The 17763-nt window shown below is 31.6% G+C and overlaps 1 protein-coding gene across 1 annotated transcript; it reads left to right on the top strand.

Annotated features, from left to right (window-relative positions):
- The first annotated feature begins 2994 nt into the window (after positions 1–2994).
- Positions 2995–17173, top strand: LOC139488970 (uncharacterized). Its single transcript, XM_071274961.1, has 10 exons — positions 2995–3095; positions 3234–3368; positions 3974–4083; positions 4479–4599; positions 7911–8045; positions 8643–8840; positions 8978–9133; positions 14025–14189; positions 15069–15141; positions 16013–17173. The coding sequence occupies exons 1-10, from the start codon at positions 3032–3034 to the stop codon at positions 17064–17066; spliced, it is 2211 nt and encodes a 736-aa protein (XP_071131062.1). The 5' UTR covers positions 2995–3031; the 3' UTR covers positions 17067–17173.
- The last annotated feature ends 590 nt before the right edge of the window (positions 17174–17763 follow it).

Raw genomic sequence — 17763 nt, 5'->3', positions numbered from 1 at the left:
AAAGATTGAACGCGAGACATCACCTGTAACGCATGTATCAACCGCAGTATCAGTTAAGGATAATTCCTGAAAATTGAAATAATACAATCGAAAAGAAATGTGATGACAACTCAGACATAACAAAGTGTACAAAAGTTTGTGATGGATATAAATGAAACCTTCAATCGGATTGTTTATTTTTTCATCTAGAATCATTCCAGCTATCTGATTGGTCGAGGGCTAGATGAAGGGTGGATATGGCTATATTTTTTTGTAAATTATTTTCTCATATAGAATTCAATGAAATAGAATAGAAAATAGTGCGGAAATAGAAAAAAATTAACCGAGAATAGTTCTGTATATCATAAAACAGCAATAGTTCATGTAGTTACATCAAAAAGAAGAAAGGGAGAACTAAATTCATTTGAGTATTTTAAAAGTGGCGTCAACATTCTTTGGCATGCATAATCTAAAATTTTTACAGAAAGCATCACTGATATTGTGGCAAAACGGAGGCAATGTGAAGGTCCACTGGAGTTTTTTTGAATAAAAAAAGGCCGGTTTAATTAACAAATGACATACATAATTAATTAAATATGCATATCTTAATACACTTATTGAAGGATGTTTTTTTGAAATCTCTGTATAAAAGTGATTTTACGTCGATATTTAAGGTTCATCAAAAATGTTGATATTCGCACTTGTAATGCCCTCTGAGAAAAAATTCTGTAGTATAGACAGATAATAGACAGATAAGGGAAACACTTTAAAAATATCATTTGAAAATGAGGAAATACTTAACCTCATTTGTTGATTGTAATTAATTTCACACTAAACATACAATAAATAACTAAACTTCGACATCCTTCCTTTGTACATATAATTTTGAATTTTCTAAAATTGTGAATAGGTTTGAAACATTATTGTAAAATTAGGTGGAAATAAGTACTTGACAAAGGTCAATTTATTTGAAGTTGAATTACTTCCGTCTTTTATATAAGTACGTATAATCGTTATAGTATCAATGTAACTTATGATGTTTATAATAACATCCAATTTAAAAGCAAATGAAATATACGGTGTCGTGATTTGAGAGATATTTCAATTGTGTTCATTATAACGATAACCATTAATAATTTGCTAACAAAAGTCTACCGAAGAACACCATAATATATTTCTAGAATGTTTAGCAATGCAGATCCTTAATTGTGAGTTTCCCTAATTCATAAAAAAATCCCGGCAATATGTTGTATATTTTAAACATGAGTTCGTCCTGATGTCAATGCCATAGAATAAACTTCACTTCATGATTAGTTGGACGATCAAAACAATATTAAATATACCGATGCGTTTATATTTTCGTACAGATTTTCCATTGTTTGTCCTAAAATGAAATAACGTCTCATCATTGGACTTGTATCTATATGAACGGGATAAACTTGTCAACCGATTAGTGAACGATCATTAAAGTACTACATTGAATTATATTCCAGAATGTTGCATAGTCAAAATGAACAAAACAAAAACATCACCATAACTTCATGTATAATAAATACGCCAAGCTAAATAATAGTCACCAGGCATTATGAGAAACATATATCTTGGAAAAGGGGTGGGTAGGGGTCTACGGATATGTTATATGTACATGCTTAATTTAGGAAGCCAATTATGTTACTCATAGTGAATTTTTATTTGTGAATATTTTGATTTCATGTAGAAGAAACATAAGATATGTGTTCAAGTTATCTCTAAACCTTTGGCTTCGAAATAGTTGGGTGTTGGCATTCCTGATGAAGACTGAGCTAGAAATATTTCGGGGAGAAAAAACATTTATAACGAAGTAACATAGTCCTACAGACAGTTATATTGTTTATATGTCGGACTTGTCTACTCTAAAAAGAGGGTTGTTTACCTAACCTAATAACCACTTCACGGTTAAGCAAGCATTCAAACTATACAAAGATATTGCCTTTACCTACATCGCAAAGAAATCGAAGGTAACAATCGTCTAACATTTCGAAATATTTGAAATTTCGATGGTTTTAAGATTATCTGCTGACCACAAGTTGGTTTTTTTATGTTCATGCTGTAATGTTTTCATATACCACACGGTTTTTGTAGTTCATTTAACATATCAATAAACTCATCATAGGTACCAGGACTAAATTTTGTATATACGCCAGACGCGCTTTTCGTCTACAAAAGACTCATCATTGACGCTCGAATCCAAAAAAGTAATTCACATGTTATGCACAAATAACTTCAAAACATAAGGTCACAGTACATGAATTGCACTGATTCAACAAAGAAAGTTGCGTAAAACTTAAAAGTTTCCTAAGAGACTAAATCGTCTTTTGTTTGACATTATGAACGACTTTTATCATACAATACTCTAACATACACAAATTATACACATAAATATATGAGACTATCATCAGAAACATTAAAATCTACGGAAACGTCCGAAAAGTGTCATATTTTGAAATTTCGCAATAAGAACATGCTACAGCAATTCATTACTGAAAAAAAATGAATAACTAGCCTGCACTTATTTTTTGTGATTCAATTTGAATTGAAATTAAGTTAGTGGGGCTATATAGTAAATAAGGATACATTTACAAAATAAACACATAATTGAAACTTTTGTCTTGGAAAATTGTGCAATTCGGGAACCATCACGTAACTTGTAGACACATTTTTGTACATTGTCCTTCGAACTCAATTTCATGTCAACGTTTTGGATAAAAGTGGTGGGAACAATTTGCAAAGTGTTAGTCGAAGCATAACTGCAAAACAAATATACACTTACTTCAGGAGAAAATAAAGATAGAATGCAAACAAAAGAATGAATGAATGAATGAAGACACAACATTGAACACAAATGCTCCATATAGCCAGAACTTTCGCATGTTTACAATGTTTTATCTGTAAAGTCTTTATGTTCCTTTTAGAATAATATATCTATTGTATAGTTTCAAATCATTTAAAACGTATACAATTCAAATTATTGTTTCCGCATTTAAATTGATAATTCATAAATACAGATATCAAAATGGTTGGAAATATATTGTTAGTCTACATTTATTATTCATTTTTGGCTGGTTTGATGTCTGGAGGTAGGCTTTTAGTTTTTTGTATCATGTACAGTACATTCAAAAAAGTAATAGTAGTAGTTCAGATAATTAATAATCACTCCATAAATGAACACTACTGCTATCCATATGATATTGGTAAACTAAACATATGTATTGTAGATACACTTACATGGATTAACAGCGCATCAAGATGTACTCTTGCGAATCAACAAGAAATCCAAACAATGGATGTTCAATACCCGGAATCATGGATAGGAGGCTATTACCTTACAACTCCATGGGTGGCATACCTAGGTATGTAGCATAACAAAGATAACCTGCTATTTTCTACCATAGTATCTACATATATATGCATTTATCTTCAATAAAATGGACGAGAATGCTGCAAAATTGTTGGATTATTTATATTCGATTTTGATCAATAATTTTGTGTCTTTTGTCTCATATATACCAAGCCGTCGTAATTATTTAGACTAGAATCGCCCCTGATGTGATATGCTGTATTTTTTAAAAAGAAGGGCCTAACCCAGGGCAGCAGGGGCCGTTTCAGTCATTTATAAGGGGACATACTACCCACAGGAGTTTGAAATCCTTGCAGTAAAGGTGAATAAATATGCTAAGTTCGACTATCACAGTAGAGCTTAAGGGTTCAACCTCTAAAATCTGAGCCAGAATCCCCCTCCTCCTGGATACGCCACCGACCAGAGGCTTAATCTATACAAACCTGGCGTCAAATTGTGTACTATAGAAGACTAAATAATATCACATTACCCCCAAACATCAATTACTGCTACATTACATTACAGTAATCCAAATACAATTAAATTGTTCTCATATATATTATTCACATTGTAGATGTATTCTGAAATTTATTAGAATAATATTTATCGTGATTTTAGGTTGTTTCTACAATGTCACCAGTTTCATTGATGACTCTGTTCGATATCCAAATATCTCTTCAGCAGCCTGTCTCTTAAAGTGTGATGCATTTGAATATTTTACATTAGAGGTAATCATTAAATTTTGATATGCTTAAAGCGCATTAATTCTGTCAAATTTCACTTTGATTTATTCCGAAAGCAGACCCCTGCAATACACAGACCCTTCCAAAGAATCTGAATTTTCCTACAATATATTACGGTTTGGTATTAATCAAAATGAACACGAAGTATTATATATTACAATTCAAGTCCAATCACTGGACAAAAAAGAGTAAACGGTAATGCACGTTTATGTGTGTTCGTTATCATAAAATCACAGCGAGGATTTCAACAAGATGTTAAGGATTGCAAATAGAAGCAAATGGTCATGTCAAGTGAAATGTCATTGCACGTTGATATTTGATATCAAATGGTTTTTTTTTTAAATTGACACAAAATAATGCGCATAGTACGTTTTTTGCAGATTGAACATTGCAGATGCTTAAACTCAAAGAAGAATCTACACACAACTGATCCAGAAGATTGCAAATCTGGAAAAAGAAATAAATACTTTGATGTATACAAAACTATTAATATAACGAAAGGTAATAATAATAAACGGCTGATTGTGAAACTCTTAGGTTAGATTATCCAATCGGTAGATAGATCCATGAAGATATATTTTGTAAGCACATCGATAAAAGTATGATATCGAACGAAAGCCTTGATCATTAAGTTTAGTTAAAACATGGTTGTGACATCATTCTTTTGTTGTATTCGTTCTTTATTTCAGTGATTGGACTATCATTTACTTGTAAAAAAAACCATTATGTTACCTTTAGCTGTCCAATATTTTTGAAGAATAACCTTCCTCTTTCTTAAAAAAATTTGACAGCTGAAGGTAGCATAACTAGTTCTTACAGGTACATAATAGTCCAATCACTGAAAAAAAACTATCAATTTCGCCAAGTATTTTCATCATGTGAAAAGAAAAAATACAACCAAATAACAAATGACAATTACAAAAAAAACATTTTATTAAATTCACCTTCAAATAGAATAATTATGTCACTCGTCAAAACAGTTTCTTGAGAAAAAAAAATCACTTTCAAATTGATTTTAACACTACCAAAATATTTATTCTAGTCCGTCTTTGGTTATCAAAATTGACCTATGATGTAGCCCATATTCTTCCTAACATCAGTTTTCATCTACAATTTAAAAAAAAAACACTAAAATAATGTTTTTTTACGTTTGATAGATCACGCCGCAATATACTGACCATAAAGAACATAAACCTCACCCTGTGTAAAAGTGAAAATCTAGAACTTGTCTCATATACTACGGGACTACAATAGTTGTTATATTTTTTTTCAGGATTTTGCGTTGATTTACAAGTTTTTTTTATGTCTTATGTAATTGCTTGAATATGAATATAATGCAACATTTCGCTCATGAACGACGATGGATATGGGAACTTAAGCAGAATTAAGGAAACTGCATGCTATCTGTTAAACAAATCAACCGTGTGTTCGATTCGCACTTTTTTCGTAGTGGTCGTTGTATGTTATAGAGAGGTTTTTTTTTGGCAAAAGGAAATCGAGAAACAAAAATATGTTCCGTTATATTAAAAATAAATAACACAAGGGACATCAATACACAAATAAACGGAAGAAAATGGTGACACGGCCTTCCAGGAAAATAATCGATAAAAAAGATGGATTATCAGATGGGTAAACAATCCCATTCTCTTGAAAATTCCGATGAACAACAAAAGAATGGAACATTATTGCACGTTGTTATCTCTTCATTTGTTCCTATAAATTATATATTTGGAACAAAATCGACTGCGGTGCACTCAATGTGGTTCAACGTGAACCTGTCTTCACATGTGTTTTTTTTTTCATTCAACTAGTAAGAAATGCAAACCCGAGAATAAACTAGATAAGAAGGACAAAAGATACCAAAGGGACAGTCAAACTTATAAATCTAAAACAAACTGACAACGCCATGGCTAAAAATGAAAAAGACAAACAAACAACAGCACACACGACACAACATAGAAAACTAAAGAATAAACAACACGAACCCCACCAAAAAACTAGGGGTGATCTCAGGTACTCCGGAAGGGTAAGCAGATCCTGCTCCACATGCGGCACCCGTCGTGTTGCTTATGTGATAACAAATCCGGTAAATGGTCTAATTCGGTAGGTCACATTCATGAAAGGGAAGGGGATTGTAGTTACGATGTAAGGAACATATCCGATATCATTTGTGAAACGGTTATTCCATAACGGTCAACCAACTCGTGATGACGTCCGTACAATTTACGAAGGGATGATTTCAACTTCACCATATGGAACTCTTGGTTTAATAGCTTCCTTGTGAGCAGCAACCCTCTATCAAGAAAATCATGATAGGAAATGCAAGCACGGGAATATCGTATCAACTGGGAGATATATACCCCGTATGCAGGTGCTGCTGGAATGTTGCTACTTAGAAATGGAAAGTTCACAATTGGAAAGCTGAAATCATCTCTTTTGTCGTAAAGTTTTGTTTTTAACCGACCCTCATTGTCAATTTCTAGATGTAAGTCAAGATATGAGGCCGACGTAACTGTATCTGTAGTATCCTTTATCTCTAGCTCGATTGGATAGATGCCTTCCACATAGTCACCAAATTTTGAATTATTTAGTGAAAGAACATCATCTATATAGCGAAAAGTAGAGTTAAAGGATATTGCTAACTTCGTATCTTTCTTCCTATATATCCTCTATGTGCCTATGTAATCCACACTTAAATCGAATATATATAAATACACATTTGATTTGAACATGTTGAATCAAAAGTTTGAAACAACACAATCACTTATCACCACTTTCTTCGTTTTATGCATTAGAAATATACTTTCAACGTCTTTATCTATTTTGAAACACAAAAAGCATGTAAAGGTATTCACGGAACATATTTATAGTAGTCCTTTTGCTCGCAAAAATCATGATACGCATACCTTCAGCTGTACATTTTTTTTTCTTCTATTGTTTAAGTTGAACAACTGTTTCAAAGGGGAAACATGTAGAATACATTTTAATATAAAGAAAGTTTATTCACAAAACAATTTTCACCTTGTTTTATTTGATTGCATTTTTTACCTTTTTGACGAGTTTAACAATGTTTTAAGTAAGATATATGCCTCTAACAGTCCATGTTGTAAAATATTGAACAGGACCTGGGCCTGCGGCCTCAGACCTGTCCAATCTTTTACAGGATGGACTGTTATCGGCTTATATCCTTTACATCCTAGATTTTGAAATATCACTGAAGTTAATTTAAAACACAAATAAATCAACTCACAGATTAAACTTAACTTTATTATAAGGTATTGTCACAATTACAATTAAAATTATTCTGCAACAAAATATTTCATGCAAATACTGAACTCAAACTCAGAGTGTTGATATAATCTCTCTGAATCGTACTAGAAAAGAAGCTCTCATCTAAATAAAAACAGATCATTGATTGAAAAAAAACAAAAAACTAACGACTTTGATCAATGCTCATATACATGTAACATTTAAAAGAAAGCAAACCTTTTTATAGCAAAAGTTTCATTAAGGCTGCAATTTTAATTGTTTTAGCTGAAAACTATTTTTCTATTACTAAAAATAACTATAAACAATTAGTGCTCAAGATGTGGAATAAGAAAAAGTCTCAAACCAAACGTACTTCCTGGTATTTGATTTAAAAAAAACAGCCTTTTTGTATGCAAAGCGCATAATTATCTTGGTTGATGATTGGTGTTATTTAACACTTCTAGTGCATGCTAAGCTATATCGTGAAGAGCAATCATGAGCGTAAAGACGTGTGAGGGAATACAAATAATAATACTATTACAGTATCATGGTTGTTCTTTTAGATAATCCAAGAGGTTTTAATAACCAGGAACTGCAATGTACAATTATACAACTCGACAAAAGGACGAAAAATATATTTCTAAAGGGTGCACCGTGTAATACAAAGCATTCGATCTTATGTGAAACATCAGAAAAAGGTACGTAAAATAACATTGCTACACTTTAATAAAACTTGCATACATTGAATGTTTTGAAAAAAAACCCCAAAAGAAATGGACTGTTTCTTACTGAAAACATCACACTTTCCTACAAAATATATAAGGGAGATTCTAATATTATTTATGGTATAATAAACATTCACAGATGGAATAGATATGCTTAAATTGACGCCATTAATGTCTCAAATTTAAGTTTTAAAGTAAGCGTAAAAGTCTCATTTTCGTATATTTCTACATCTTGACGAACGCAACAGAAAATGCAAAAGATCATCATGTTAATAAACTTCAATCACAGTTTTAGGATTCGTATGACCTATTCCAAGTAAAACTACTAGTATACCGATTACATATATCATCTTATCTAACGGTTTCTTAATGTTTTGCTACATTTACTATAATTTACAATTTATTTATATTTGCAATTATTTGTCATATTGTATTTATAAAATCATCTAAATTTCAGCATAAACCGTTTTTTGTTTTCCAGTACTGATAAGTTTTAATAGTAAAATGATAAATGACAACAGTGTTGTAATATTATAAAAAAAAAAGGCAGTTTTTTTATGTTTTCTTCAGAATTTAGTGTCATTGATGACAATGATTATACGTTTGATGCAGCACAAAAGAAGTGTTCTATTTTGGACTACTACCCGGTCAAAAACAACCCTAGTCTTCGGAATATCCTTTCAGAAGGAAACTCATATTGGACAAACGTTTTAAGATTTTCAATGGAACTATGGGTAGATAATCTAACTGACATCGATGCCTTAAAAGGTAAATATTCTCAATAATATCAATTATATTGAATCATATCGTTTACCTTATATTTGTCTTATAATGTCAGTATTTACCATGATTAATGAATGATGGATGTGTTTGAAACTTTTTAGAAATATTTCACTTTCTTTTAGATATCACGAAAAAAATGAGAAATCAAAGATGTTTATCAGCTTCACAGGAAGTTGGATATCCTCCTGCTGTAAGACAATCGCCTTGTAACAATCGTTTACCAATCAGATGTTCTCCTGCATACACACCTGCAATTACAGCTGATACATTGAACACTAGTAAGAACATATTTGCATGTGTTACTGTAATAGACAAAACGCACGTCTAGCGTACACAATTTAAGTATGGTATATATAGTGAGTTCATTGATACATGCAACATGTGCAGTTAAGGCGAAGTGTACGTAATTAAACTACACAATGGATTTTTTTTTTAATTTTACATGTAGATTCTGCTTGTAAAAATAAATCGGAAAAGAAGGTCATTTTAATTAATTTGATATCAATAGAAGAAAAATTGTTACATGTTTATTTGTTTATTTGTTTATAATTTTGTTGTGAGGCGTTTTTTCTTTCTGTTGATATTATAAATTATTATTATTTTATTATTATACAATATTTATATAGCGCATTATATAATTTGAAAAATTACCCTAAGCGCTTAACATGAATAAACAAAAAATAAGATACATAAGGTAAAAGCAAAATATACAATCACATAAATACAATTTCTGAGCAGTGGCGTGTAAAATGAAAACATTGATTGTCGGTTAAATAGAATAATATAAAAGAATGTACAACCCACACAAAAAATTTCAAAAATTTAAAATTAATCAAAATGAAAGAAAAGTAAAAAAAGTTTCAAAAAATAAAAATGAGTTAAGAAAAATTTAAAATTTCCTCTGTATAAATTTAAAATAATGATTATCATTAAACCACAGTGACTTAAGTATTAAAAATTATTAAGTAAAAGTTCACATTACAATCAACTGGTAAAACAAATTGTTCATAAATTTCAAAATTATAAACACGAAATGCCTTCTCCTACACGTCTAAAACAAAAAAAAACAGTGTTTTTACGTCAGGCTGCACACAGAACAACGTTTAGAATGTTGTGATTTCTAATTGGAGTTATTTAGATAATTTCTATGAGGTTTAAGACAGCACAGGCGTGCTTGTTAGATTCGTTATAGACCTCAGAAAGTAGTTTCTCTTTCGTGTGTCCTTTCTTGGAGTAAGGGAGATAACTTGCGTGACTTACGACGAACGTTTTTAATCCCGTATTCCGCTAGAGGCGTGCAATGACGCACACTTCGACTTAAATACAACGTATGATATTTTTCACACGGAAAATGACGGTTTGTTCCCTGTTTATTATGGTCTTAATATAATTTTTTAAATTCTTATAATTTGGTAGAACCGTAGATAGGTTTTGAACATTGATAAACTACTGTTAAATTAATCAAATACTCACTGGGGTAAAGCTGATGACCGTAACTGCATTCACGGTCATCCCAAGATGTCGGATGAAAAATTAGGTCAGTTTCTGTATTGTCTGTTAAAGTGTTTCTATATCATTTTCTTTACAAATCATACATTGAAACGATGTAAATTTATAAAAGAATCACTCGGAAATCACTAATTACTTCCGAGAAATGTGCATGAAACGGGAAATTCGATTTGAAAAAATCGCCAAGATGACCGTAAATCACAATCGAGATGACCGTAACAGAATCAGAGATTCATAACAAGGCTGACCGTAACTGCTTTTAAGATGACCGTAATTTGTAAATGATGACCGTAACTTTCAAAGGATGACCCTCAATTCTAAGAAATATCCGTATTTATATAACTATCTTTTTATATCAAATGATTAATCGTGTTGGTATACACATATAAATATGAGAGTTTTATCCTATAGGTAGAAGAAAATAAGACGTGCTTCAAATGCAAAGATTACCATATGTATCTTTTTTACAGTAGAGGGTTTAATTTTTAAAATGAATTTGACAAAAGACATTCAAATGAACAGGAAGGGAAAAAATGCTACAAAAGCGCGATAAAATGACACCTTACAAGCATAATAAAAAAAATGCGGTGCACAGCCTTCAACTGCTCGACAAAAGATTTTTTGTTTGTTTCTGGGATTCCTTTAAAAGACATATAATAAATACACATTTTTAAAAATGCCAAAAATTTGCATGTACACCCATTGATATTATATCGTCTTTCATTTTGTCATGCAAATAAAATAACAGAAACATTTTGAAAATATCATTCGAATAAACTAGTGAAGGTGAGCTCCAGCAAAGTAGATCCTTAAAATAGTATTGTACGAAAAGCGTATCACAAGGCGGAACGTTGTCAATTTGTATATATACAGAAATGTTATTCATACAGTCAGGATTCTACTTCTTCAAAATTATCTCCCCATTACGCCAGTTCATGCTCACAATCGTAGAAATGGAAGCCATTGTAGGGATGACGCTCTGCCAATTTTGCTCTTGAAAACTGATAAATTTATCCACATAGCACCATTACGATCGATCGTTATATGTCAGTTATATTTTAAAAGACAAATGTATCTACTAGCTAATGAGCATTTAGTTAATGATCTTGTCTGCATTGATTCAACTTAAAAATATTGTCTGTTCGGATGTCAGATGGAATTTTTGAAAATTCTTAAGCATTTAAAAAAAATTCTAATTAAATATTTCGTGGAAGGGCAGACTAAACATTTTCAGTAGTTGAAGATTATAAACCCTAGTTATCACACACAAGAAAATCATATTTTTTCGAAGATATCCATTTTCATCATTCAAATTAAAAGACTGTCGTCAAGTACTTTTAGAAAAAATAGCTATTCGAACACACCTACTCTGGGTTTTTTTATTCTTTAGATAGGTATCTCACTTGACCCATATATTTCATCTTTTCATACTGTCATTTGTTTACGTTATAAAGTCAACCTGTAGCTTTGATATATAATAATGTAGAATCTGAAGCGAGATGCTATATAAAATACTCTTGCTTTGTACGTTTTAAAGACAAAATATACACCCCAAACATGCCCTAACATAAAAAGGTGCACTCGATTTTTCTCGTTTCGATACAATCGTTACCTGTTTTGGGGAATTTTTTCTTGATTCACATAATAGAAGGACAGACACGAAAATTTCTGAACTAAAAGATTGATATGTTCTCCGTCCGTGATAAAAAAAATCGGAGGTTATGTATTTTCTACATCCAAATTATAGATACTATATATAAAAAAGAAGATGTGGTATTATTGCCAATGAGACAACTATCCAGAAAAGACCAAAATGACACAAACATTAACAACTATAGGTAACCGTAAGGCCTTCAACAATGAGCAAAGTCCATACTGCATAGTCAGCTATAAAAGGCCCCGATAAGAACCATGTCGTCGACTTGATATCTTATTGTTTTGCATTACTATGTAATAGATACATTGAAAACTTATGCAAATGGTGTTTTTGAAATAAGAAAATTGTCGTTTTATTTGTTTCTATTAACTTTTTAAAATTTTGTTACTATATCAAACATTACAGTTAACATTTATCGCTTTCTCGATAAACACAGAGCTTCGATTCTTTTGTTCTATTTCAAAAGTGTTTCCGCCTGCATATATCAAGACAAATTAAGATTTTAATCTGCTTCCTCTGGAACCATACACATGGGCTCGATTACCAAATATTCGTATGTATTATTAATGTTTTTAATGCTCCATTTATTGGCATTATGTTTTTCTGGTCTGTGCGTACGTTCTTCCGTTCGTCTGTTTGTTTGTCCGTCTGTCCAGCTTCAAGTTAAATAAAATTGAAACTTAGTACACATTTTCCCCTATGGTATGATCTTTTTAATTCTAATGCCAAATTACAGTTTTATCCCATTTTCATAGTCCACTAAACATAGAAAATGATAGTGTAGATAAGGCATCCGTGTACTAGGGACACATTCATGTTTCTTCAATTTTTCGTCGTATCGCTGTCAATTTGTGTTAAAATTTTAACGTCGATATCAATAAATATTTCATTGTTTACGAGAAAAATGCAATTTACGGTCATCCTTTACAAGTTACGGTCATCTTTTTACCAATCACGGTCATCCTTGTTTTATGTTACGGTCATCTTGAAAATATTTTGATTATGATTTACGGTCATCTTAACGATTTTTTCAAATCGATTTTCCCGTTTCATGCACATTTCTCGGAAGTAATTAGTGATTTTCGAGTGATTCTTTTATAAATTTACATCGTTTCAATGTATGATTTGTAAAGAAAATGATATAGAAACACTTTAACAGACAATACAGAAACTGACCTAATTTTTCATCCGACATCTTGGGATGACCGTGAATGCAGTTACGGTCATCAGCTTTACCCCAGTGAATACTTGAAACTTAAAGTCATATGAAACGAGTAAGTGGTGAAAACTAATGTTATATCCAATTCTTGAACCAATGCATGTATATATCATAAACTTAGAACGCTGTGCACGATGTTATCATTTTTTGTCCAAGTACTAATCGTCATTTTTTTTCTCTCCCTCTGTTATGATTTAACAAATATGGCTGCTCATTAAATGCTATGTTTTGAAGCCGAAGTATACCGATTGTTACCTTGTAGTAAACAAATTACAAAAAGCATGGGTATTGGGCACGTTTTTAACATGTACAATCAGATAATTCTTTATTTTAATGACAGATCCATGCGTATTACGATCACCGGATTTTTACGAAGAGGGTTACGCTCAGGTCACTATGCATACGGAAAGTATTTCGGCGAACTGCTTCCTGGAAGCAAGCTATTAAAACTAAGTAAACTTTTTCTAAATGTGGACAAATTAAAGAACTTTCCGTAGAAAAAGTATATGTACATAAGTTGGATAATGAAAACTATCCATTTAGTAATAAAAAAAAATATGCATATTTTTTTTTTTTTTAGTTTGAGGTTTCATATGACTTTAACAAAAGTGGTATTTTCTGCTCTATCAAGGGCTATATTTTTCAAATGACAAAACAAATCCGAGTTGGAACTGTATTCAGTTGCCCGGATCTCTAATAAATATAACAATATTTCAAAACTTAGAAGTTATCTGTAAGACATTAGTGCTGCCTTTTTATTTGAAAATGTAAGTAATAATTGCAGGGACATCTCGACACACGACTACGACTCTAAGTGCATCACAACTTACTGAGGCAGCATCGAATAGTTCTAATTCTACAGACAGCAATGAAAATGGGTACGAACCGTTCGAGGAGTACGAGGAAATTGACAGAACAAGGATAACTGACGTCTTTATCATAATCATTGGTGAGACTGTTTGAAAATCAATGTTTACTCTCCTTGCAGTGCAGTTCATTTGTATATTACACATTTACATATACATATAAATGTACCTATATTTGAAAATGCCCAACAAAATGTCTAACAAATTTCAATGTTCAACAAGCTTGCATTTTTTGTCGACCATGGATTATGGCTGCATTGTTTACATATAGTCTGAAAAAGATCTGTTCAAACTCTGGTTGTGATGATTTAGTTTTCGAAAAATCAAAGAAAATCTGTGTTACATTTTTTATTTAGAATTGACAATATTTTCAAACATCAATCCATATGATAATATCGATCATCTCGTAAAACGTTTATAGAAATTGAAATAACGTTTATTTGTTAACCAATTGAAAAATCCAGACAAGTTTTGAATTTTTGTTCTGCTTTTATATAAAAAAAAAAAGTTTGCAGTTATAATAACTAAGGTCCATGTACGTAAATGTTTATGAACCACGGAAATTTACAATAAAAAATAAGCATGACGCGAACTAATATTTTTAGACTTTGAAATTTTGATGTGGTCTGTATGTTATCATCATTTCACTGTCACTGTTACTGTCACTGCAGTAGCCGATATACAGAAAAGCAATTCATTTATGAGGTTTTCTTTTTATGAGATATTATCAAAAAGGGGGAACAAATATTGAATGAACAATAGTTCATTGTAAGCAAAGTTTGTAAACGGTTCGAATTCTTCATAAGTGCATTTCACTGTATGTATTCTTAAATGTAATAAATTGTTTTCATGTATTATGCATTGATAAACAGTTTACTGCATTTTAAACCACTGCTTGATTAACTTACGCGTATTTTTTTGGAATTAAGATAAAGAGAACAACATAAAATTTTGCATTGCAGGTATCACAGCATTTCTGTCTATTCTTATTATATCAACAGCTATATTTGTATTGTATTTACACAGACAAAAGAGGTATGTGTGTAATTAGTTTCTCCTATAAAGTATTGTTTTCACATGTCTTATTTTGCCCTTTCAAAATCAAAATGCTTTTTTTTTAAATTTTGTTCAATTCTAAAAAATCAAGTTTTATTTGCCTAAAAGCAGGACGAAAGATACCAGAGTGCCAATCAAACTCATAGATTGAAAATAAAATGAAAACTGGGGGTTCTCTCATGTGCTCCGGAAGGGTAAGCATATCCTGTTCTACATGTGGCACTCGTTGTGTGGCTTGTGTTATTACAAATCCGGTAAATAGTCTAATTCGGTAGGTCACATTCGTAAATGTTGCTTTAATCTTGCTTTATGTAAATAAAAATACAAAACGATATGGCTTAAGGAGCGTTTTACTAGCTAGAGGATGACTGACATTGTCTTATATTTTAAACAAATATATTTAAATTCCAATTTCATGTGAAAGAAAAAAAGTTAGGCGCAATTTTTTGGAATTTTGGGTCCTCAATGCTCTTCAACTTTGTACTTTTTTTGGCTTTATAACGTTTTTGATCTGAGCGTCACTGGTGAGTTTTATGCAGGCGAAACGCGCGTCTGGCGTATTAAATTATAATCCTTGTACCTTTGATAACTAATTAGACGATATAATTTCAAGATAACGTATGAAAAAAATTTAGACGTCTACAATTCTGCTATTTTTAAAATCAAGATGGCAGAGAACTCTCTGTTTACCTTGGTAGTCTATTTTTATTTCAACTGTGGTGAGTCTTAGATAATCTTTGCAATTTCCACAGACATTTTTAAATAGCTTGTACCTTCCAATTGTGTCTACTTGCTATCTGAGGCTATAAATATATTCATTTAACATTTTATATACATTTGTTTTCCGTAGGAAACAGTACAGTTTAGAAATACAAGATCAAAATGCGATAAAGACAAGAAGAGATTTATATTTTGCAACAGAAGACATTTGCAACGATTACCTTGGTTTGCAATGGATTCCAAGTGAAAGCGACATGAAGAGGTTATCCATGCCAACATTAAAAACTGACAATTCGGCATATACAGCTCTCAGTTCAGTGGGAAAGGATACCTCAACAAACAACGTCAACTCTGAAATCGCTACAAATTTAACACTGAAATCAAACGAACATGGTTCATCAAAACAAAATGTAAACGGTGAAAATCCTGGAAACATTGGTCTGCATACTATTAGACCGGTTTCATCAACAAATGGCGTAAGCATAAAATATGCTACATCTACAACAACGACATCAGACAGTCTAGGTTCTTCAACAGGCAAAGCGAACAATAAAAATGCTATATACACAGCAGTGAAATTAATCAGACATATACCATCTCACAAAGTAGACATTGATCCTGGCATTGAAACAAAAAGTGAGTACCATCATTTAGACTTTACTTTGAAATCCGACGAGAAGGTTTTCATTGACGGAAATGACGATAATAGGACAAAGCAGAAGGAAAACGATATGATATATGAAGATCCATGGGAGGAGGAAACCTCAAAGTTTCAAAGAGCATTCTCTCAAATTAGGCAGGGTATGGTTCACAGAGGAAGAAGTATACGGAAATCAATATTGAAAAGACAATCACGGATACGTGGAAATGATGCATACACTGTAACGGAATTAAGTGTGGATAATTTTGTATATGATTCGCCCAAAGCTGAAAATGCAAAAGAAGATATAGAAGAAAATATAATTGAAGGGGGAAACATGCACAACAAAAACGAAGCAATGGATGGTGCTAGTCAATGCCCACTACGAATCAAAGTTGATCGACAATCGAAATGTGCTAAACCAGACACACGACGGTCTTCAGTGAAACTGACATTCCAAAGGATGTTTTCATTGAAAACTTTTAAAACGCCAGCATCCTTTGAACAATCTAACAAATCAAATAGCACGGATGACTGTGTGTAAACAAATACCATATGTTTAAAAAAAAAATCAAGAACTGATTTTATCATTTAAAGAATAGTCATGTAAGCGAATTTTGTTGATGTTCATTGTCTTACTTTTCCGGTATATTTGTTGCTCACCACAGTTATTTAACTTGCAAAATGTAGTCATGTTTACAAAAACAACCTTATAACAACGCTTCATTTAACGTGTAAAAGATGTTTTCAATTTCAATATATCAATTTAAAACAGCGGTTAATCATATAATGTATTATAGTTTGTATTAAATATTTTCTCTAATCATAAGTTAATTATGTCTAACAGCTTGAATAAAAATTAAAAAAAAATCGCCTGTATCCATACTATAACTTGTATATATATGTAGAATTAATCAAATAAATACGATTTCAACTATATACGTACATTTTACATTTTTAGCCATGGCGTTGTCAGTTTGTTTTAGATTTATGAGTTTGACTGTCCCTTTGGTATCTTTCGTCCCTCTTTTAATATCAGCATGTATCACACATTTGAACTGAATAGTTTTGAAGTATCTTAATCTGCTTTATGGTATTCATTTTTAAAGCACAGTTTGAAAACAAGCTTTGTCAATGAATAGTTTTGATCGACAGTTGCTGTAAAGTCTAAGTTAGCATTTTAGGGGTACTAATTTATATCTTCAACAATGTGTCTGTCTTTAGTTAGGAGCCTGTAGTTT

The sequence above is a fragment of the Mytilus edulis genome, chromosome 9 (assembly GCF_963676685.1).
Source record: "Mytilus edulis chromosome 9, xbMytEdul2.2, whole genome shotgun sequence".
Lineage (NCBI taxonomy): Eukaryota > Metazoa > Mollusca > Bivalvia > Mytilida > Mytilidae > Mytilus > Mytilus edulis.
This window is presented reverse-complemented; position numbering and strand designations above follow the sequence as displayed.